Below are 24,132 nucleotides of genomic sequence, written 5' to 3'. Positions count from 1 at the left end.
TTTATGGGGAAAATGAGGTACAGATATGGACAAGTCACTTGCTTTGTATCACATGGCCCTTAGGTGGGATCTGAGCCCTAACCTCCTGATTCCAGGACACTGCGTGCCCTGCCCCCACCCCACTCTTGCTCATTACTCACAGGCAAAGGTGTCTACCTGGCCCTTTACACCCTTATAATAGCAACTTAGAAGGTGGGTAGGCCATCCTAGGCCTCTTACCCAGAGATTGTGGACAGTGAGCCCTCCTCCCCCGTTATATTCCCCTGTGGTTCTGCATTTAGGCCAGATCCTTCCCTTTGGAGCCTGGTTTGTTGGAATTGGTTATGTGGATACATACTAAGGTTGTCTGGGGGCCTTGGAGGTGGCCATGTGAATGCCCCTTTGTGACCCCAGGACATTTTTCTGTAGATGGGCCATCTCTAGTTCCTTTAAACTCTTCTGTGTGGGTCTCGAGGTGTGTATTCCAAGTATGTTGGAAAGCTCCTCACCAGAGCAAGGGTCCCATTGCTGTAGATCTAGCTCTTTGGTTTTCTTCTTCCTTTGAATCTAAAGGTTTTCTAGGACTGTAAAACCATAGGTGAATTCCCAGAGTAATACACAATCACTATACAGCATCAGTGAAGTTCAGAAAACTTTATAATTTTAAGAAAATCACCCACAATCATCAGTGTCATCCTGAGGCAACCCAATGTTTGTTTATATGTTGGCATTTTTTCTAGTATTCTTATCATTTTTCCCTTATATAATTGAAACCATAAAACATACTCCATTTTGTATCAACTGTCATGTTCCCATGTCGTTAAAAATTATATATAGTTTTTATGTAAGTCAAGGATATAACATTTAAAATATTTCATTTATTCTAGCTTTAGTGCAAGTTGTACAAATATTCAATAGAAAGACAGCTATGTGAACATTTATAACACAAGTTTAACTACATGTAATATGTGTTTGGTTCATGTGGCTTTCCGTGTTTGAAAAGATCTAACGTGAAAGTTACAAAAGTTGGGCTGACATTGAGGGGAAGAAATCATTTGGGGTCGTACAGGCATCAAGTCACTCAGACACATGTTTGGATCCTAATTTTACCTCCTACTGGCTATGTGATCTTAAACAAGTTACTTAGAGACTCAGTTTTCTGAAAGGTAAAATGATTTATTCATTCAGCAACCGTTTTATTAAACATCCATTGTACCAGGTACTGTTCTAAGCCCTTGGAATGTATCAGTGGGAGGAAAAAAGACAAAAACTTTTTTTTTTTTTTTTTTGCCCACACTGCACGTCTTCTGGGATCTTAGTTCCCAGGCCAGGAATTGAACCCGGGCCATGGCAGTGAAAGCGCCAAGTCCTAACCACTGGACCGCCAGGAAACTCCCCAACAAAAATTCTTTCTTTAATGAAGGAACCTTACAATTGACTGGGGGTGGGAGGAGGGGAGACAAAGATAGGCAATAAACATAATAAATAAGTAAATAGTATGTTAGGAGGTCATAAACGCTACAGAAATAAAAAAGTGGAACAAGGTCAGGGGTGGGGGACAGGACGGCCAGGGGTTAATTGCAATTTTAAGCAGGGATGTCAAGTCCACATTTGATAACTGTAATAACTGACTGCTTGCATTATAACAAGAACTAAGTGAGATGTTTCTAAACTGCCAAAATGGGACCCAGTACTAGGCAGCGCCTGGTAAATGTTTGCTATTATTACTGCTGTTGTTATTCCTAAAAGACGATTCACTGCAGTATTCCTTTATCTAAGAGTTCTCCAACCTGTTCCTCCTGCTTGATTTACCCAGACCTCCTTGGAGCACACATTTGAGTCAGTCTGGGCACAGCCTGGCTGTACTTTCCAAGGTGCTGTTTCACTGCCTGGTGCCCCTCTGAGCCCAGAGACCTGGGTTCCTGTCTTGATTCCGCCACCCAAAAGCTGGGCAGTGTTAGGCAGGCCACCCCCTCCTCACCGAGGTGCCGTTTCCTCGTGTGTAAAGCAGCATTCATGGCACCGCTTTGCAGCGCCACCGTGGGACGCGGGACGGGAGAGGAGAGGAGGGGAGAGCAGGAGGAGAAGTTTGGGAGCGCAGAGCCGTGTATGTCCTGTTATTTGCTAATCAAGGCTCCAAGCCAGGGCTGTGCTGAGCGGTCTGCCTCCACTCTCTATGCCCCCTCCTGCCTGAGGATCCTGTAGGAGCCTCTAAGTGAGGAATTAGTCATCTTCCCCCCTACCTCTTCCTGTGAAGCCCCAGGGGAAGGCCAGGCCACTCTTGCTGGTTTTCTGCAGCTTCCCTTCCAGAACCAAGTCTCCTCTGGGAAGAGGGATGAGCTGTCAGACAGTCTTGTATTTTTAAACAGCTGATCCTTGAGCACAGTAGTTACCTAATCAAGTTTCTGTGTCTGTTGGATGGAGGTGGTTATTTCTTATTGTTTTCTTATGTTTGTTTTGTGAAAACAGACAGTGACGATGGACTGTAAGGATGAAGAGAATCTGTGTTGGGGCAGGCCTGAGGCGCACAGGAAGGATTTGAATCCAGGACAGGCTCCTGGAGAGACCCTTCTTAGCACAGTGCACTGGGGGCCCTTGTTAGAAATCTCATATGGACTAAATTGTGCCCTTAGCTCCTGTCGAAGCCCAGTTCATTAAGTTCCGTAAAGACACAAGGGCAGGACCCTGTCACTTAATGCAGTATTTGGGAGGGAGATGTATTTGGGAAGAACCTCTCTGCAGTGGTTCTCAACCCTGGCAGCACATGAAATTTCTGGGGGTGAGGTGAGAACCAGGCACCAGTTACCTTTAAAGCTCCATTTCAAGGTGCAACCAAGTTTGAGAGCCAGTGCTAAGTTTAGAGGACTTCGTGCGGGGGTGGCCATACATGTCCTATTCCAGCAGATTTTTCTGGTGAGCCTCCCTCTCCCTTCTTCCAACACAACAGGTGCACAGAGCTGTGGACTAGAACCTTGAACCATCACCAGTGAGGAACATCTGATGCAGGATATATATTTACTCCTAAGCTGTGCAGTATGAATCCTGAGGCAGGTTTCTCCAGCCTTTAAGCTGTGCTATGCTTTCAGAACCCCTCCCCTTCAGAATTTGAAAACCTAGGAAGGAATAAAAGGCAAGGCCATTACCATACATTTCCTTTTGATCCGTTGCAGTAAAGAGCAAATGATAGAAATGCACAGAAAAGATATGTGAGCACCCCCCTCTCTCCTCTGTTTACAAGATTGGTTGTTTTGGAGGCAGAAGGCTCTGGTGAGACTGAGGAGAGGGGAGACGATGCTGGAAACTGTGATGCATGGTGGTGGCTCACCTTTCTTACTGTGTTTATCTTGCCAGTGTACACGGCCAGCGAATGACTGACTTGATAAAATGTTGCCTCAGGTTTTGGTTTGTTTCATTTTCTTCAATCCTGATAGCTGACCTAAACATTGTGAGGTTGCAATGCAAATTACATGCACGATGGCTTTGAGTGGTTCTGTGATCTGGGACCAATCACTGTCAAAAGTGCAGTGGGACCAAGAAACAAAGACCCAACTAAATCCTGCCAGAGCAGAAAGGTGGGGATAGGAAGTGACCTTGCTGGCTCTCCCTGCGGTGGGCATTGCCACCAGAGGTGACTGGGAGCAGCCTGGTGTGGATTTCTCGGCCTGGGTCATGTGTTTTGGTCTTCCCCTCATAAACACTATCTCTTTTTAGTCAGAAAGGCAACATTTGGTAAGGGATGGTGACAGCAAGCTCTTCTGACCCCAGTGCATTCCTCTGCCTTTCGTGCTGTCCCAGTAGCCCAATGAGGGCATCAGCCGCCTCTGAGAGGGGTGTGGTGGTGGAGCCAGCCTCACTCCTCTCGTCACACACTCTGAGTCAAGCAAGGTAAGTGACACCATCGATCCGTCATATGTGCCCAGCATGTGCTTTACACACATCATCACATTTGTCCTTACAGCCCCTCTGACAGACCTCATCACCCCTCTCTTCTAGACAGGGAAACTCAGCTGTGGCTACAAGGCTAATGATGATGCAAGGACTTGAACCCAGTCAAATGGCTGCAAAGTGGGTTTTCCTTCCCTTGGATCACTCTCTCTCTCTCTTTTCCTGGAGCAAGGAGTGTCAGCCTGAGGAGACCTCAGTGAGGTACACAGCAGTGAGTCACCTTCACAAATCAACTGTAGTTTTGTCTCAGGGACAATCTGGTGGACGTCTGCACCTCGGGCTTCTTCTGGCCATTGCCGAGCACTGTGTGCAGGCAGTCCTGGCAAGGCTGGCTTGGTTATTAATCTGTACAGTCACTGAGGTGTGGGTAGCAGGCCTCAAAGGTTCACGTTTTGATCCTTACTTGTGTTCTGGGGGTGTGTCACCTTCTTTGTTGGGCCCTGGGTTTGGCTGTGAATGTGCAAAATATTTCTAATGCTAAAACAGTGTGGAGGAATGAGTCTAGTTGAGATTCCAGATGCATAAATTTGGTCTCTTGGCAGCTAGATTGCACTTTCTAGAGCTCAGGGGGTTATAAAAGTTGACATCTTTATATAGATCTATGTACAGCGTGGCCGAATTGCAGTTGCTTTTGGAGCTATAACTTTGAATTACCTGACTTTCTGTTTTAAAAAGAAGGATGCATTCATGTAGGTGTTGGCTTATTTGGCAAGCAAGGCAAGGAAGGCACAGGAATGAAAAGGGATTTTGGAAAACAGGGAACAGCCCTCGTTTGACTCCTCTGGTGGTCTCACTGAGAAGTCTTATGCCGTCCCACAGCTTGGGGACAAGAATCCCCAGCCCGCAGATGTAGGGCTCCCCTTTGGAGGACAGGCAAGGCTGGGCCTAGACATTTGGGTACTGTGGGCCGGATTCCAAAGGATGATCTTTAAACATTTTGTTCAACAACTCTTTCATGGGCGGGGATAAACTGATGTTGTGTCAAGAAAAACTGTATGCCTCTTGAACTTCAAAATAGGAAATTTATTACATGAATTTATTACAGGAGATTTTCCAAGTCAGACAGCTACTCGGAGGTATATTGAGTGATTTAAAATTTAGTTCATAAAGGCAGTCACTCCTTCCCAGTGAGTAGCATTATGTGTGCCTAACAGTTTCAGACCTGTGTCTGCTGGCACCCAGCTTGCCAGATCTCCCCTCTGGTTGGTCTCAGCGTTGGTGGAAGGGCCGGTGGCTGCATCGTGCAGCATTCCCACCTGCGTTGCATGATGTGCTCAACGGAGATGGGGTCACACCAGCTGGAGAGGGAAACCTAAGTTAATTTACTCCCGTTTCCACTCTTTCCAAGGACGTTTTATCGCTTTTACGGACTGCCCTCCAGAGTTGCTTGGCTCATTCCCCTTAATCTGTGGTTACAGACTCAGACTAAAAAGATTGAAATCCTTTGAGTAGGGTTTTCCCTTTGGCATTATTGGCATTTGGGGCTGGAAAATTTTTTGTTCTAGGGGCTGTCTTGTGCATTGTAGGGTTTTAACAACATCCCTGACTTCCACCCACTAGATGCAATTGACAGCTGCCCCCACCCTCGCCCCCATCACAGTTGTCACAAACAGCAATGTTTCCAGTCATACCTGGGGAGCAAAAGTTTCCCCGTTGAGAATCCCTGCTTTAGGAAAAGGGAGGAAGAGGTCTTAACATCTTTGTGGGTGCTGAAACCCCAGAAGACCTTTGTCTACAGGGCTGGGTTTTAAATTAGTTCCCAAAGTGTGAAAAGGGAGTCTCAACTTCTAGCCAGTTGACTACAGTTAAGCTTTTAAGCAGTTTAATTTCAGAAAGATGTGTTTGATGATTTTTACTAAGATGAGGCATTAGAAGACTAGAAATAGCTGTTCGGGTTTTTTTTTTTTTTTTTAAATCAGTAAATCAAGGGAGGTTCCAGAAAGGCTCTTTGACTTTTTCAGGAAGTACTTGTCTGAGCAGGATCTCTGACCTACCATGCTTATGGTTCTTGTGAGACTGGACTCCTGCTCTGGCATTTCTTCATGGAGTGGGCAGTACTGAGGGTCGTGGCTGGGCCCTTTGTGCAGCAGATGGGAATAAATGGGCAGGGGCGAGGTTCCTGTCCCCAGGACGTCCCCAGCCTCCTCTAGGCAGGAGCCTCCAACACTTCAGCAGGAGGGGCAGTGCAAGTGAGGTAAACATGAGTTGAAACAGTTCTGTTGGGATTGGAATGACGGTTCTGGAGCCGTGGTTTTCGAGGTGTACTCTTTTAGCAGCTGATGCTACTTTTTCTTCAAATGACATGTGCAAAAACACAATATAAATATAAAAGGTCAGACCCAAGTTTGAAGGCAGAGTGAAAGAGGGGGCCTGTACCCCACACACCTCATCTCACCTTGGAGCTGACACTTCCAAAGACAATGCACTTTGCATCACCCGTCTGACTGAAAGTGGGCTAATGCGTGGTTGGATAATCTTGTTTTTTTTCTCCCCCTGACTGGATCTATCATCTTTTTTCTATTTTAGATAAAATTAATTTTCAAAACTACAAACCTAAGTGAAGATTATCATGCTGTCCCATTGCTGTGTAATTTTTACTCTCAATCTATGGAAGCAGATTCAGGGGCTGAGAAAATACATATGTATATGCATACATACATATACATATTCGTTAGGAATATTTTGATATTTTGTTTTGAAAAACTTAAATATATAGAAAAATAGAGAAAAGAGCCCAACCCCTAGATTTAACAGTTGTCATTATTTTGTCATATTTGCTTCACCTATTTCTTTAGACCTCTACTGGAAAAGAATTTTAAAGAACATACCTACCCTAACAAGGTCTGGGAATATTTCCACCACATTCCCCTTACCCCCACCCCATTCCCTATTCCAGTTCATCTTGCAGACCTGTGTAATTTGAATTTAGTTGGTGAAGCCTCCATGAGGGATACAAATTTAATCCGACATGCAGACGTACCTATATCTATTTAGTTTATTCTTCATTCAACAACAATTTGGGGGTGCCTTGATGTGTCGGGGCCTGAGCGTACATGATAAGCAAAATGAAACAGACGAAACTTAGCCCCTGCCCTGGGTTTTGTAAGTTGCTTCTCAGGAAAATGAGTTCTGTGCCAGGCTTGCAGGGGGGCTAGCTGGTGAGGAAAAGATGATGGGATGAGGATGAATTTGGAGGTTTGGGGGAGCAAGCATGCCCACAGTGTGCTGGTCTGATTCTTGTGTTGGTGAAGTGCTTTGTGTCCGATGCCCTGCAGACTTGATGTCCGTGGAGCCTCGGGAGCTGGTGTAGGCTGTGTGTGCACATGGCTCAGAAATCACGGCTTTGGTGTTGGCAGGGGACAGCTACGGTGTGGGCAGAGCTGTGAGACTGGCTCGTAGTTCACTCCCTGCCTTGTAGGAGCAAGTGGAGCCAGTGACCAGAGTTGAGTTATTTGTTTTCTAATTGTTATTACTCCACTATTATTACAAAACAGCACATAAAAGAACCCAGGAATCTCACATAAGAAATATCACCCATTGGGGACAATAAGAGTTTACATGACACCTTGCTCAGTTCCTGCTACACTTACCCTCCTGTCCTTGGCTTTAAACTCTCTCCTCATTTACTCATCTGAAGAAAGACTGGATTGTTTGCATTTCTGATAGAAGGAAGTACGCCTTCTGTTAATAGTCCATGACGAATGGAACCATTTGGAATGTCCCCTGCCCTACATCCATTTCTCTGTTAGCTCTTTTTTGAAGTGAACGAAGAGCACTAGAAGAGAAACGGTGTGACAGTGTAGAGGTTTTCATGCTTACTTGACTTCCTCAACTGCAAACCTTATTGGTTAATTAATTAATTAAACCTGATTTTAAAGATTCTATAGCACACGTGTTTTCAGGACAGAAAATAAGCTTAAATAAGCTTATTTTCGGAAAATAAACTTCAATAAAATTAAGCTTCAAAATACAAGCCAGGTGATTTCTCACTAAGTTTAATATTTGATAATGCTTTTTAATGGGCCCTCCTAAGTAGACTACAGCATGATTCACATAATGGGATAAATGGAATATAATGAGTCTAAGAGAGCTACCAGTCCCCAGTTATATATAGAAGCACAGGTTTGTTTTCCAGTGAGGATCACACCAAAGCAGGCAAATATGCTTCTTGAATTTTGTGATTGCTTCTAAAATGAACTACGTTTATGAATTAGCTTCTTGGCCCCCCAAATATGTTTGTGCTGACAAAAATGGGAGTACCCAATTTTGTACAATGTAATTCAGCTATTACTTGAATACATGGTGGGTGGTGCTGTGCAAAAGACTTACGTCGAGTTTCTCATCATTAAACATGCCCTGGGAAAGATGAGGGTGGCTTTCGATAACATCTCTCTTCCCAGAATAAATTGCTTCTTCCCTTACTTTGCAAATTGGTAAAAATATTATAGGTTGATAAATATTTTTGCAGTGTGATTGCTTTTCAAAATTGAATTGCAAAGCTGATGCATACGTTGGGAGAGGGGATATTTACAATGGCCTATACCTGATTTTCCCCCTCTTTGGCAGGAAATAACCACGTGTTTACCAGATTACTACAAATGGACTCAGTATCTCTTTATTAAACTCTATGAAGCTGGACTGGCCTATCAAAAAGAGGTAAGTTAAAGTTAGCTATGCTTTTAAGATTCTGTAAACCTTCTCCATCTTCTTAGAAGACATCATTGTTAAATAAGGAATAAAATAAACCCTGTTTGCACAGTAGCAGTGAAAATGAACACAACCTCACATTCATGAAATCAATCAAAGTTACAAAGAGTAACTACTGTCTGGCTTAGTTTGGTGCCTCCAGGACAGGGCTTGAGCTTCTTTCACCCTTGAATTCCCAGCACATAACAATGTCTGTAATGAAGTCAAGGAAGAGGCTTAGGAAAAACATGTTTCTCAAATCCTAGCTACCTCTCATAGATGTGTGCTGGCTGGTGACAACCTTTAGGAGTCATGGTTTCTCATCTGCTGTTGGGTGATAATATCTTCCTTGCCGGGTCTTGGGAAGAGAAAGGTAATATTTAAAGAACAACAAGCACAGTGCCCACACCTAGTGGCCTCCCAAGAAGTGGAATGCTTCTTAAAACAGGAGGTCAGTAATAGTAGATAAGCCTTAAATGGCGGGAGTTGAGAGAAAGAGTATCATCACATGGCCTAGAACTGCACTGTCCATATGATGATAGCCATTAGCTGCATGTGGTTGTTGAAATTTAAATTTAAAGTAATTAAGATTAAATAATATTAAAAATTCAGGTCCTCAGTCATACTAGCCACATTCACGTGCTGGTAGCTAGTGTTGGACAGCAAAGATATAAAACATTCCCATCATAACAGAATATGCTTCCACATAAGAAAAGTACCAGATAGCACTGGTCTAGAAAGTTCAGAAGTACCAAGTAGAAAACTCATTGTACCTTTATACTTTAGATGTTCTCCTTTGACCAGAGGGATTTAACAACATAGAATTATGTTTACTTTTCTGTGGATCACATCACACTGCTTCATCTTGCAAAGAATAGTACTTATAATATCATTATGTTTTAAATATAAAACATTTTGGGCCTCCCTGGTGGCGCAGTGGTTGAGAGTCCGCCTGCTGATGCAGGGGACGTGGGTTCGTGCCCCGGTCCGGGAAGATCCCACATGCCGTGGAGCGGCTAGGCCCATGCGCCACAACTGCTGAGCCTGCACTCTAGAGCCCGCATGCCACAACTGTTGAGCCCGTGTGCCGCAACTACTGAAGCCCATGTGCCTAGAGCCTGTGCTCCGCAACAAGAGAAGCCACCGCAAGGAGAAGCCTGCACACTGCAACAGAGAGTAGCCCCTGTTCACCACAACTAGAGAAAGCCTGCACGCAGCAACGAAGACCTAATGCAGCCAAAAATAAATAAATAAATCTTATTTAAAAAAAAAAAAAAGAATCTGCCTGCCAATGCAGGGCACGTGGGTTTGATCCCTGGTCCGGGAAGATCCCACATGCAGTGGAGCAACTAAGCCCGTGTGCCACAATTACTGAGCCTGTGCTCTAGAGCCCATGAGCCACAACTACTGAGCCCATGTGCCACAGCTACTGAAGCCCGTGAGCCTAGAGCCCATGCTCTGTAACAAGAAGCCACCACAATGAGAAGCCCGTGCACCACAACGAGGAGTAGCCCCCAGCTCGCCACAGGTAGAAAAAGCCCGCACTCAACAATGAAGACCCAACACAGCCAAAAATAATAATTATAATAATAAAAAAAAAGATAGTGTATCAAACTTGAGGTAGTACAATTTTATTACTTAAAGTTATAATAGTAAATACCAGAAGAACTAATTAACAGAACCTGCTAAAAGTGGAGAAGTATTTTAATAACCATTGCAGATAATTATGAATATTCTCCTTTGGTACTACACCAAAACTCAACAAGTGGTGGGTTCTTAAAGGTCAGTTGCAATGTTGAATCTAAATATCAATGAACTTTTTGTACTCTGTTATATTCAAATGTGTTGGCCTATTTTACACTTTGAATGAAAGTTGTACCCATGCATTATTATTATAATGAAAATAGTTTTGACCGGCAGACCTCTTGCAGGGGTCTCAGGGACCCCAGAGGTTTATGGACCACATTGTGAGAACCACTGTACAGCGTATACAATCCCTAACCCACTCTCATCTTTAAATTAAGGATATTAAAATATTGGTTGTTTAAAATATTATGTTGTTATGTTTGGTTTTTTTTTAGAGACTATTCCGTCCCCATTAACATTTGGGATAAATTGAGAGTGAGAACTTTGTTGAACTGAGTCATACTGATGTTTAGCCACTGTAGAGCCTCCTGGGTCAATTTAATTTCTTAACACACCATAGGTGTTCCTATGCTCAGAGCCCCGTTAGGTGAGGAGTGGTGAGAGACAAGTACCTGTCCAAAGTGCTGACTGCAACAGACCTTTTGTGTTGTTAAAGCATTATTTTCAGAAGTTAAAAATATGACTCCCATACAAATATAAAATGAACATGTGTCAAGGATTTTATTCAACTCATTAATTAGTGAGAGAACCTTTTGTATGTTAAGACTGGTTCAAATGAGATTTCAAGGAAGGGTGGTTTATAGGGTCACAGACGTGCTGAAATGAATTTGCTAATAGAATCAAAACTGCTTAATGTCCGTCCTACAAGGCATAAACCTAATTCTGGGGACAGTCTTTTCTGTGAGACAGAAATCATTTGCATTGTCATTTCATGGGAACCATTTGCATCACTCTCAGACATAAAGAGTTTGCTTGCGTAGCTCTGAGTTTTCTGCAAGTTAACCTCTTCTTTTCACCTAGCAGGGCTGTACAATAACTTAAACAATAGTGAACAGGGAGTCAAACAAAGGTACACATCCCTAGAAAATCAGATAATCCCTGGGGGATGTGGGTCTGCTAGCCAGTCCCAGCCTACACTGAAGGAGCAATCCCTTTTGCCTGTTTCTAAGTTTTGGATAATTTTTCTTAGCAGCATTATTCAATATCCAAAAGCAAAAGAGTAGGAAGAGAATTGGTGGGAAAATCATCAGATTTCCTCTCTAATCAACAGGTTCCGTACTGATCTAGCAGCCTGGCAGACACCTTCCCAGAAGAGCCTCTCTTGCTCAGGTGGATTATAATTATACCCAAAAGGGGTTTCCACACTGGAATCACCCATGGGTCCAGGCAGAGGGAGTAAGAGATCATGAGCTACACTGTGTATCCCAAGTGATAGCAGGAAGGACAAACAAAAATTGAAATTATAAGACATGAAAAAGCCACAGCAAAGCAGAGGGCGTCCTGCAGGTAAAACACAGGAAAGAGTGAACAGTTCTTTAAAGAGTGTAAGCAGTCGTACACAGCATGAATTAGATTAGCCAGTGTTACCTATCCTCAGTTGCATAGTTACTATTTATATGCATGGGGTATGAAATGATGTGACACGTTAATGTAATTGTGTAAACATTTCTTGCGTGGAGCCCTTGGTTGTGTAATATCCCTTTACAAGACACTTGATTTTTTTGTATCTGTTTATTGTATAGTTAAGCTGACTTTCTGAATATATTGAATGTTTATTATATTTCTTCATAGGACACTTGCTTCTCTGTCTCCACACCCCGGGTTTGTTCATGCTGTTTCAGTTCTAAGCACATCAAACCCAACTAGGAAGCTTAATCTCATCACTATTGGGTTGGATCCAAAGCCAATCACAGACAGCATCTTAGGAGCTGAGTAACTTTTCTGATGATGGAAGGGGTTTCTGGGCCCCCCCCCCCAAATGGAAAAGGACGACCATGCTACTGGCTCCAGATGTCTCTCTTCTCCCCAGTTGTTTCCAAGTCAGTGTGACACTCCTCCCCCCCACCTCACAATCTGCATACCCCTGGGGAATTTGGTCCAGTTTTCCCTCTAACTACTTCTCTTATGGGAACAGACTGTATTCCTTTCCTCTTGCTGCTGCTGTAACAAATAACCACCAACTGGGTCGCTTAAAACAACACAGATTCATTGTCTTACATGTCCATGAAATAGGTCTCACTGGGCTAAAAATCAAGATGTTGGCAGAGCTGCCTTCATTCTGAAGGCGCTAGAGGGGAATCTCTTTCCCTGCCTTGTCCAGCTTCTGGAGGCTGCTTCTGTCATTGACTTTGGACTGCTCTTCAACTTCAAAGCCAGAGTGTAGCATCTTGAAATCTCTCTGACCTGTGCTTCCATCATCACCTCTCCTTCTCAGACTCTGAATCTTCTGCCTTCCTCTTTCTCTTATAAGAGCTTTTGTCATTACTTTGGGCCCATCTGGTTAATCCAGGTTAATCTCCCCATCTCGAAATCCTTCATTAATCATATCTTCAAAGACCCTTTTGCCATGTAGGTAACATATTCACTGGTTGCAAGTGACATGGGCATCTGGATTCTGGATGACATAGGATGTGGGCATCTTTGGGGTGCAGTTCTGCCTACCACCCTCTTCTCCCCCCTTCATAGGGTGTTACAAGGGTAAAACAGATGAATGCTTGTGGAGAGCCTGGGATGGTGCCTGGCACAGAGTATGTGCTTAATAAGTGCCTGTCTGTGCGTGCCTGCAGGTACCTGGAGTCATTATGATATTTATTTATTTGTTTGTTTGTTTGTTTTATTTATGTCTTTAGAGAGGATGTTGGGGGTAGGAGTTTATTAATTAATTTATTTTTGCTGTGTTGGGTCTTCGTTTCTGTGCGAGGGCTTTCTCTAGTTGTGGCAAGCGGGGGGCACTCTTCATCGCGGTACACGGGCCTTTCACTATCACGGCCTCTCTTATTGCAGAGCACAGGCTCCAGACGCACAGGCTCAGCAGTCGTGGCTCACGGGCCTAGTTGCTCCGCGGCATGTGGGATCTTCCCAGACCAGGGCTCGAACCTGTGTCCCCTGCATTGGCAGGCAGGTTCTCAACCACTGCGCCACCAGGGAAGCCCCATTATGATATTTAAATTGGAAAAATAGAAAGTTAAAAAAAATCCTGAAGGGACTTCCCTGGTGGTGCAGTGGTTAAGAATCTGCCTGCCAATGCAGGGGACACAGGTTCGAGCCCTGGTCTGGGAAGATCCCACATGGCGTAGAGCAACTAAGCCTGTGCGCCACAACTACTAAGCCTGCCCTCTAGAGCCTGTGAGCCACAACTACTGAGCCCGTGTGCCACAACTACTGAAGCCTGTGTGCCTAGAGCCCATGCTCCACTACAAGAGAAGCCACCGCAGTGAGAAGCCCGCGCACCGCAATGAAGAGTAGCCCCCGCTCACCACAACTAGAGAAAGCCTGCATGCAGCAATGAAGACCCAATGCAGCCAAAAAAAAAAAAAAAAAATCCTGAAGCTTCCTGGCTAATTCTAAGGCAGGTTGTCCATGGGAAGATATCACAGAAAAACAATATAGATTATTTCACGGATTTTCATTTAGAAAGATAATGTTCTTACTGCTAACTAAAACTTGCTAACATTGACTTAAATGTTTTTGGTGTATTAATGTTTAAAAGTCACTATTAAATGACATGATCTTAAGAAAAAAATCATAAATAGAATGCAAACATGCACAATTGGTACACTGTTTGAAGATCAGAGTTAGCTCTAATCCAAAGTATTTTTTCCAGGTAGATCTCCTTTTATTGGATAGCCATTTTCAAATTGGCTTTAGAACATAAAACATATTTTATGTTTTGTGGACTTCCCTTGTGGCCCAGTGGTTAAGAATCCACCTTCCAATGCAGGGGACGCAGGTTTGATCTGATCTCTGGTCTGGGAACTAAGATCCCACACGCCACGGGCAAATAAGCCCCGCGCACCACAACTAGAGAGCTTGTGCACCACAACGAAGAGCCTGCGCGCTGCAACGAAAGATCCCGCGTGCGGCAACTAAGACCCAACACAGCCAAAAATTAATTAATTAATTAATTAATTAACAGATTTTTTTAAATTAATAAATAAAATAAAAACATATCGATATCAGTTAACATTCTATTCCTGGGGTTTATTTCAAAATATACACTTGAAATTAATATTAGAAAGTTAATTTACTTTAGAAAGACTGCATATAGCATACTTTGTAAAGCATATTTGGCAAAAAAAACTCACATATTAATACTTTTCCTCTAATGGCATTGTCATAACTTACTTTTTTTAAAAAGAAGATAGCCTTAATTCTTAAATTCAGTTCTGCTACAAGCTGTTTAAATGGACATTTAGGGAAAGTATTTTAGCAGAGCATTACAAAACAGAACCGGAGTCTTTAAATCGTGTTCTTAACAAGCACTGTCCATCAGAATGTTTATTTTCCGTGCAAAAGGGAATCTCTTCTTGCTCTCACAGAACAAAATATTTTCAGCCAAAAATATGAATATAGAGACCTCTTCTTGGGAGAACATTAATTTCACCTCTTTGGTTTAAAAATAAATTATTCTGTGGATGTAGCTAGTAGAGAGAATGATGCTGTGTTCTACTTGGACATTCTAGAGACCTGTGGAGTGCCACCTAATTTATGAGTTTGTCTTTGGTTGTCTTCATGATTTCAGTGGCAGCTGCTTATAGTGCTAATTCACCTACCTAAGCTACTTAAAGAAACATTGTGCACAGACAGGCAGCCTCTCTCAGTCTGCCCCCTGGTGGCTTTGGAAGGTGGTGGCGAGTAACAAATAAACTGGCCTTGGGAACCTTCCACCCCCCATTCTGGACTGAGTCCAAATTCAGGCGCATTCTAGATGGAATGGAGCAAAATCAATTTTGAGCATTAGATCCTTTAATAAGATCTATATGGTGTTCCTTAATTAAACAAGCTTTTGTCGAGAAAAAAGCTAATAGACCCTGAGAAAATCAATACCCTAAAACATATATTTTACCAGCCTTCTGGAATGTGAAGCTACATGACAGGATACTCAAAAAACGTCTTCAGTCATATAAAAGCAGAGCTTGAGGAGAAAGAAGCAAGGGAAATGATGGAGAGCAGCCAAAGGCCTGAAGAGTGATGCCTTGGCCAGGAGACAAAAGCATACTAATGGAGGATGTGCTCTAGTTGGGACTGGCACCCTGTGAAATGGGTGAGGGCCAGGGAGGCAAGGGGAAGGAGGATCCAGGGGAAGAGGAGGATGAGATGAGAAAGGATGAGGTTTGGAATAGGAAGCCTGCTGGGCAATAGGCGCCACAGCTGCTGTGTTGCAGAGAGGAGAGCTGATAAACTCAAAATCAGGATGAAATTGCCTTGAGAATCCCCGATGGACCCCATAGTCACCCACACCTCCAAGAGCCTAACAGCCAAGAAGGGGAGGGGGAGGAGGCAAAAATGATGCAGCACCCACAGTCACTGTACAAAACTGACCCAGCGAACATGGCTGATTCTTGTTTAGAATCGGGTTGTGATGTGCATTTCTTAAATGCTTTCTGAAAGCTTCCCACAAATCACTCAAACAACAAAAAAATGTTAATCTTAGTGTTTAACCCTTGATCAACCAGGGAAGTTCTCTTATTTGGGATGGCTCATTCTGTGATGTTGCCAGATAACTTGTGTGAGGGAAGCAGTGGGCAAAATCGACTAGAGTCCAGTGTTTTTGCAAGTGTTTTAATGATTTCAGTATTGATTTAAAGTTGATTTCAAAATATAGAGATAGGCTATATTTTACTAAGACGACTAGTTCACTCTAAGGAGCATGGAGTTGGCTTCAGGAGGTGATAGAGGCCAGAATCAACCAGCGCAGTGACTAGTCAGTGAAGTTGTCCAGAAACTATATTCTATGTAGCAAGACTGTGCTTGCTTAAAAATCAGGGCATCTATCAAAGTAACTGTTCAAAATGTGAAAACCCAAGAATGCCAGATGAGAGAAGACAGACTGTGGCTTGAGGGGAAGCTGTAGGATAGAGACCATTACATAAGAGAGGAGACCCGGAGAAAGGTATTTGGGCAGCAACTCCAGGGCTTCAAGAGGCCACAGATGCTGTGCACCCTGGACCCCACACGCCCTACATTTTGACCACCCATGGTTTTACTGCCAGCAGAAGGGCTGAGTCTGAACCCTGAAGCTCTGTGCTTGAGGTGGATCTCAGTCCTGGGAAGAAAAGGGAGTGGGTTCTCACAAGGATGCATCTCTGATTTGGGACTTTATTTCCTTTTGTGTTTTTCCTCTTCTCCCCCACCCCCAAGACTTTCATCGCGGGAAAAATTGCTTTTGTGTTTTGCTTTTATTTGTCTTTCATTCATTACCAGGGTTTTATTGCATTTTGTAACCTGGAGTCTGAGAGATGCCAGGCCATGTGGGAATGTTGATAAGAAAATAAAGTCCTATTTTTACAATCTGCAGTGCTGAGTGTTTGCTTCTCCGTGTCACCTGCAGGGGGCAGGAGACAGAGGTGAAGGCATATAGGGCTTTTTTCCCTCCCTTTCGTACTTTATACCATTTTAGTTGTACATGGGTTTTTTTTTGGGGGGGGGTGCCTTTGAAGGACCTGTTCTTGTTAGTAAACAATACTTGGCTCTTTCTTTTTATCTTTTATTTTAAGTGGTGTCCTTCCCCTAACCCCTAACATGGGCAATGATAATAGATAAGTAAGTCACCCTTGGTTTATTCACCTCCAGTTTTTAGGTCTAAGGTAATTTGTCCTATATTTTGTCTATCTCTATTTATGGATTCAAGGATTTTGGGGGCCCTAGAATCAGGGGAGAAAATCATTCAATGCATGTCTTTCCCACTCCGACTCTAGGCTTCACAGGCTTAAGTTTTTCAGTGGATGTACTACTTTTTAGTTGTAAAATCACAACCCATAGATGGGTTAGCCTCTCCTCCACTCCTACTTTTTTTTTTTTTTTTTTTTTGTGGTACGCGGGCCTCTCACTGTTGTGGCCTCTCCCGTTGTGGAGCACAGGCTCCGGACGAGCAGGCTCAGTGGCCATGGCTCACGGGCCCAGCCGCTCCGCGGCATGTGGGATCCTCCTGGACCGGGGCACAAACCCATGTCCCCTGCATCGGCAGGCGGACTCTCAACCACTGCGCCACCAGGGAAGCCCCACTCCTACTTTTTATGTAATTTTTAGGTATGTCTCTGAATCAGTCAGGGTCCCAGCAGGAAAAAGAGGGCCTACTCGAAAGCAGTCATTGAAGAAAATGTAATGAAAATACTGTCTCTGGGACTTCCCTGGAGGCCCAATGGTTAAGACTTTGCCTTCCAATGCAGGGGGTGCAGGTTCGATCCCTGGTCAGGGAGCTAAGATCCCACATGGCTTGCGGCCAAAAAACCAGAACGTAAGACAGAAGCAATATTGTAACAAATTCAATAAAGACTTTAAAAAAATGGTCCACATCAAAAACAAAAAAGAACAAAGACTGTTTCTGTGCAGAGTTCAGGGAAACCCACAAGGGATGGTTAAGCACCTGGCACTGGGAACAGAAGGAAGCTTTTGCCCACCCCAGGCGGCAGGCGCGACATCGGGAGCCGTTACTGGAACTGGGAGAGCAGTAGCTGGAGCAGTAGGAGAGGCCTGCCCAACGGGGGCCGTGGCCCAACTAGGAAGAAGCCAGGGTGCCTCTCACTGGTTGAACCCAGCCAGAGGGCAAGGGTCCTGGTTAATGTAGGCACAGGGGACAGCTTCCTGGGGGTACAGAACCGGGTAGAAAGAGGATTTGGACGGGCAAATTGACAACATTCAGCACAATCTCTTATTAAAATTTTAAAAAACAATGTGTATTTTACTGCCTAAACATGTCTCTGTTCTCATTGCCTTCTTTGTACTCAGTTGTACCTAAATGTCATAAAGGAGTGAATGTAGATGTCAGAGGTATTTTAAATGAAAATAGAAATGAATTAGAACTCTGTGGAGAGAAACTTCATCATGGTTAAGACTACAGTTTCTATCAGCCAAAGAAATCTATGGAGATAGATCTCAGAATATTGTTACCTTTTGCGGGGGGCAGATGTTGATTGGGAGAAGGCATGACAGAATTTTCTGGGTTGCTGGGAATGTTCTGTGTCTTGGTATGAGTGATAGTAGAAATTGATTGAGCTGTACACTTAAGATTTATCCACATTACTCTATGTATGTTGTACCTTAATTTAAACAGAAGTTTTAAAAAACTGCAAAAATGTTTACGGTTTCTAGAGACTTGAGTTCCTACCTTGTTATCTCTGCCATTTACTGACTGTGTGACCTTAGGTAAGTTATTTAATCTCTCTGTTCCTTAACTTCCTCCTCTGCAATATGGGGATAATAATATTCTTACCTCAAAATGTTATCCTGAGGATTAGAAGAGCCAACCTTAGGAAAGCACTTAGCACAGCATCTGGCACATGGTAATCTCTCAGTAAGTGTTAGCTATTTACATTAAAATAAATACATTTTTCCCCTAAAGTAACTCAATTCTGCTAAGTTCTAGGTACCATTTTTTCTTCTTTTCCTCTGTTTACTAAAATTTCCAATCTGCAAGTCCATCCTTTCATACAAGCAGATTCCAAACTTGAGTTAGAGACATGCTTAGAGCCTCCCTTCCGAAGCCTATTCTAATAAAGTGAAAGCACAGAGGCAGTTCACATTCTTTTTTTACAGCTTGCTAGTGGCTTCCTTGCCAAATGATGCTCCAAGGAGATGCCCTCAAGTCTCAGAGCAGAGATACTGCCTTTGCAGACCCTCTCACATGTAAGGAACCTCAATATGATCCTATTCAGTATACTTACGAGATTGCATCATTTTGCTTCATGAATTACAACAGGCCTTGGTTAACTGGGACCCAGTGGATCAAACAGTGCTTGCCAATGAGCAGGTGGATGAACATGGCTGTTCGTGGCGTTCTGGAGCAAAGGTGGAACAGAAGTACCTCAGACAGTGGTTCATTAAGACAACTGCTTATGCAAAGGTGAGTGTCAGCCTGGAGGCTCCCCAGTAATGCGTACGTGTTGGCAGGCAACACCAAGGTCTTCTCGGTATTGGAGAGCCTCACTGTTGGGGGTGAACTCTAGTTAGAGCTGTTAGAGCCATGGGTGTGCAGACAGGAGGCACATGAACCTCAGGGTCACTCACGTAGAGGTTGATGGATTTGGGTCTTTCAGTTGGAAATCAAGAATAGCACCTGGGAGGGCTTCTCTGGTGGCGCAAGTGGTTGATAGTCCGCCTGCCGATGCAGGGGACACGGGTTCGTGCCCCAGTCTGGGAAGATCCCACATGCCACGGAGCGGCTGGGCCCATGAGCCACGGCTGCTGGGCCTGCGCGTCCAGAGCCTGTGCTCCGCAGCGGGAGAGGCCACAACAGTGAGAGGCCCGCGTACCGCAAAAGAAAAAGAATAGTACCTGGGGGTCATTGTAGGCCATTGTTTGCTGACCTTTCAACAAATCATTGTACTGCCATAGAGGCCAAAAAACATTCATCTTCATCTGCAATTATATCAACAATAAACCTAGAAGGGAAGAAAGTATCTTCACTTGTGCAGTTCTAGTAAGACCTCCAGAAAGACAGAATGACATTTCAGAGGGTCCAGAGAAGACCATCTAAAAGGAGTGAAGGGCTTCCCTGGTGGCGCAGTGGTTGAGAGTCCGCCTGCCGATGCAGGGGACACGGGTTCGTGCCCCTATCCCGGAAGATCCCACATGCCGCGCAGCGGCTGGGCCCGCGAGCCATGGCCGCGGAGCCTGTGTGTCCGGAGCCTGTGCTCCGCAACGGGAGAGGCCACAGCAGTGAGAGGCCCGCGTACAGCAAAAAAAATAAAATAAAATAAAGTTTAAAAGGAGTGAAGAGATGGCCAGTCTCATGAGGGAAGGTCAGGGTGAAAGTGAACTAAGCCAGGAACCAAAGCTTTGGACTTTAACTCTTGTTGTGTCTCTGATTAATAGTGTAAACTGATGCAAGTCCCTGCACCTCAGTTTCCTCATCAATAAAAGGAGAGGGTGCGACCAAGTGGTCTTTAAGGTGCCTCTGGCTTTTTATGTTTTCAGGAATTCAAGGCAAGCCCAACCATTGAAGGGGGGAGCTTGCTTACTAAATCACCAATAGTCTGGGCAAAATAACTTGTTCTGGGTATGCCAGAACCATTCTGTGCAAGGTATTCTTTGAGCCTACCATGTTTCAGGATATGGAATTGAGTGATCACTCCCTGAAACTCCAGAGAAAAGTGGTTAGAGCAAATCAGGGGCATTTCCCATGGCCATTTGATAATCTCTGTATGAGCATAAGACAGGAACTAAGCAGGATCTGAAAAGGTAAAGGCATCATGAAGGGCTACTGATGGTATGTCATGGTAGTTCTTACCCTGGGGTAGTCACCATACAAAGGATAGTTGTACCTTTCCATAGTAGCCCATGGGTTGCTCCATCACAGAGAGGGTACTGGACTGAAATGGACTTTGGGTCAGATCCAATACTGCACTTCTTATATGCAAAGAGAGCACAAGTTATAAATAACCTCTGATCACTACAAAACTTTGCTGAATTAGAACTGTAGTACACCAGCTCACCATACCAATGCCATATGGTTATATGACCTCTAGTTCTCTCACTCAAAAGACATGTCTTAAAAATGAGACTGTTTTCCCTTTTCAATTTATTCAGAATGTAGCATATGGATTTGGAAAACTACTAATTAGAACTTGTTAACATAATGCCTTCCTCTTTTTAAGCACACTAGTAGTATTGAGAGACTGAATAATAAGAAGAAAGCTGAGGACATTGCTTTCTATAACATCCCAGGCAGTGAGAGCCCCTACTTGCTGACAGTTGGGGTCGACTGCATTACTGGGAGGCATGCCAGGTCACCTCGAGGACCTGTCAGATGACTCTGTAATAGGCACTGGTGGAAAGGCCACCTAATTGTCCTCTGCCTCTAATTGGAAATGTAATAACCTAACTGAGTGGCATTATTCTTTAAACTGTCAGCTGTGAATTTTCAGCTCTTCAGCAGAAATGGTTAGTTACCATGGTGACTTGCATGGTTCTTGCTGAACTCCAGTGAAGAATTATTGAAAAAGCTGACTTTGGAGGTCAACACTTGGTTTGCCCTGAAAATCAGGAGAAGAGGGGGTGGCATAGGAGGTAGGGGTGGGCAGAAATCCATGTTCACTGCAGGTCCTTGGCTGAGGGCTGCACATGCACAGAGCAAGACTTCATAAGGCCTAATAGAAAATGATTACTATGAGATTGAGAGGAGAACAGAGATACCAGGGGGCTGCACAGTGCTCTGAAACCTTGGAGTTATGGCTCAGCCAAAAGTTTACAGTTGAGACCTCAGAAAGGCTATATATTACAAGTGTGGATGACACCCTAGAACCAAGGACAAAATTAAAATAGACTCACCTTAATGAAAAATAAAAGTAAGCCTGACAGTTTCAAAAGGAACTTTCAAAACAAAACTCAACACCTTTAAAAGGAAACAACATAAGCCAGACTTTCTGCAAGGTTGGTTTCATCTGCAATGTCTAACATATAATAAAAAAAAAAATTACTAGACTTGCAAAGAATCAGGAAATTGTGACGTATAATAAAGGGGGGGGGGAATGGAGTCAGCCCAATAGAAATAGATCCTGAGATAATGGAACTTAAAGGAAAAGACTTTTGGTCGTAATGAGTGGACAGGGGAATCTCTGAAGAGAAATGGAAACTATTTTTTTAAAAAATGGAAATCTAGAACAGAAAAGCGCAACTTCTAAAATGGAAAATTTATTGTTTGAGCTGCAGAGGGATGAGTAAGGGTTAAGTAGGCCATAAAGCTATAGGGGAACCCCCATCCCCCCACATAGAGAACATAACAAGTGGTAGCCCTAAAACAGAAACGGATATGACAAGTTTGAGAAGCTGAAATAATGACAGTATACCTGAAACTAAGAGAGCCAAGAGGAGAAACTCAAGATAGGGCTGGAGAACCTGAATAGGTGGTTAAGGGCCAGATCAGGCAACGTCTTTTAGGTCTTAAGAAATATGTACTTTATCATGGGGTCCCTGAGAAGCCATTAAAGGATTCTAAGGAAGGGAATGACATGGTCAGATTTGTGCTTTTATAAATTCACTGTGGAAAGGGCAAGTGTGGGTGCAGAGGGACTAGTTAGAAGGTTATTGCAATGGTCCAGGCATGCATAACTTAGACTTAGATGGTAGTGGAAAGAGATGGGTAGGTTAGAAAAATATTCAGATGGTGAAATCTGTAGAACTTGGTGATAATGGATGAGAGTGTGTAGGAGATGATGTCATCAAGAAAGGCCCTGACCTGGACACGAAGTGAATGATTAAGCTACTCACTGGGATAGGGAGTCCTGGAAGAGACATAGTCCTGACCCTTTTGAGTTTGCAGTGGCCATGAGTCATTTGAGTAGAGATGTAGAAATAAATGATGCTTGGATAAATGGGTCCAAAACTTCAAAGAAGATCAAATGAGATAGGACATCTACTTTAAAACCTGGTATGACAGTAATAGTGTTGACTTAGTGATTAGGTCCTATTTAGATAAGGATGAGATATTGAGTCAACAATGCTTTTAGCTGCAAGTAAATAAAAACCCAAGCAGTAGCTTAACAGATGGGAGGTTACTTCCCACACAAGAAGTCCCAGTTGCTGGGACCAAATGGGGAGAGGGCTCTGAGTTGACATTTCTGTGATTCTCATGACCTTTCCTTCCTACCTATCATTCATGGTTGCAAGATGGCTGCTGCAGATCAGACATCACGCTTCCATTCAAGACAGAAAGAAGCAAAAGAGGCAGTGTGAGTGACTAGAATGCAAGAACTTCCCCACAAACCCACAGCCAATTTCCACTGATGTTCTGTTAGCCCTGGTTGTGTCATGTGACTACACCCAGCTACAAGGAAAACTAGGAAAGTAGGCTCAGGCTTTTTAGCTTCTATAGTCAAGATGGTTGGGGGAAGGGGATGGGGAATGGGTGCTGGGATGGCCGGTGAGCTGTGCCTGCCACAGTTATCTTTAGAGCTCTGTATTTACATCTAGTTTTGCAGCTCTGAAGGCTGCCTCTGTGATGTACAGCTGGTGGTCTGCTTGGGAGCATGGCTGTGAAGGAGCCCTCCTTTCATTCACTTAACTTCCAAATTATAAAGACAATGCCTGATGTAAAAATTACAGGGAACCCTGAAATATAAAAATCCTTTATTAAGGCTGTTCTGTGACGTATTTGATTTTCCTCCCTTTACCCACCACCCAGTCTTCCTAGGATTGTTTGCTTTATGAAACGTTAAAAGTGATTTCAGCCACTCATTCTGTGAAAAAGAAAACTAGCAGTAGGAGTATCTGAAGAAAATGAATTAGTCTTGGCAGAGATGTGTGGGAGGATTCGTGTGGGCAGCACCACGAGGTGAGAGCAAGGGGAGGAGGGCGGATTGGAGACTTACATACAGAAAGCAAGAGGGATTCAGAGCCGGATGGAACGAACACTTCAGTTCCTGACAACAGGGTGACAATTGGAAGGCGAGACAAATAGCTTCTCGTTTGAACTTTTCTGATAGATTTGTGGTTTTGGTTTCTGTGCGGCTTCCTGTAGCCCCCAGAGGCTGACTTCTCACAGGCCCTCAGCTGCTGGGACACTATACATGGACTCCTCTTTGGCGTTAAGATGGACATAATCATGCCCTGATGGTGCTTAGTCAATGCCCACACCAAATTGGTGCTTATGTTTCCTAAGTTTCCAGGAGTTATCCGGCAACTGCTAGAATGTGAACCAAGTCTGTGATCATCTCCCAC

General features: G+C 43.8%; 1 protein-coding gene across 6 annotated transcripts in view; it reads left to right on the top strand.

Annotated features, from left to right (window-relative positions):
• The window catches only part of LARS2 (leucyl-tRNA synthetase 2, mitochondrial), a 251,118-nt gene that overhangs the window by 145,510 nt on the left and 81,476 nt on the right, over positions 1-24,132 (top strand). For 5 of the 6 annotated variants that reach the window (XM_081246585.1, XM_081246582.1, XM_081246583.1 and 2 more), the window contains 2 exons: positions 8,491-8,580; positions 19,175-19,318. In XM_081246585.1, the coding sequence (XP_081102711.1) occupies positions 8,491-8,580; positions 19,175-19,318 (234 nt within the window). The remainder of the gene's footprint in view (positions 1-8,490; positions 8,581-19,174; positions 19,319-24,132) is intronic. The other variant, XM_081246586.1, reaches the window with a different exon arrangement.

The sequence above is a fragment of the Mesoplodon bidens genome (genome assembly GCF_964165515.1).
Source record: "Mesoplodon bidens genome assembly, chromosome: 10".
Lineage (NCBI taxonomy): Eukaryota > Metazoa > Chordata > Mammalia > Artiodactyla > Ziphiidae > Mesoplodon > Mesoplodon bidens.
Note: the sequence above shows the minus strand (reverse complement) of the source record. Positions and strands in the feature narration are given on the sequence as shown.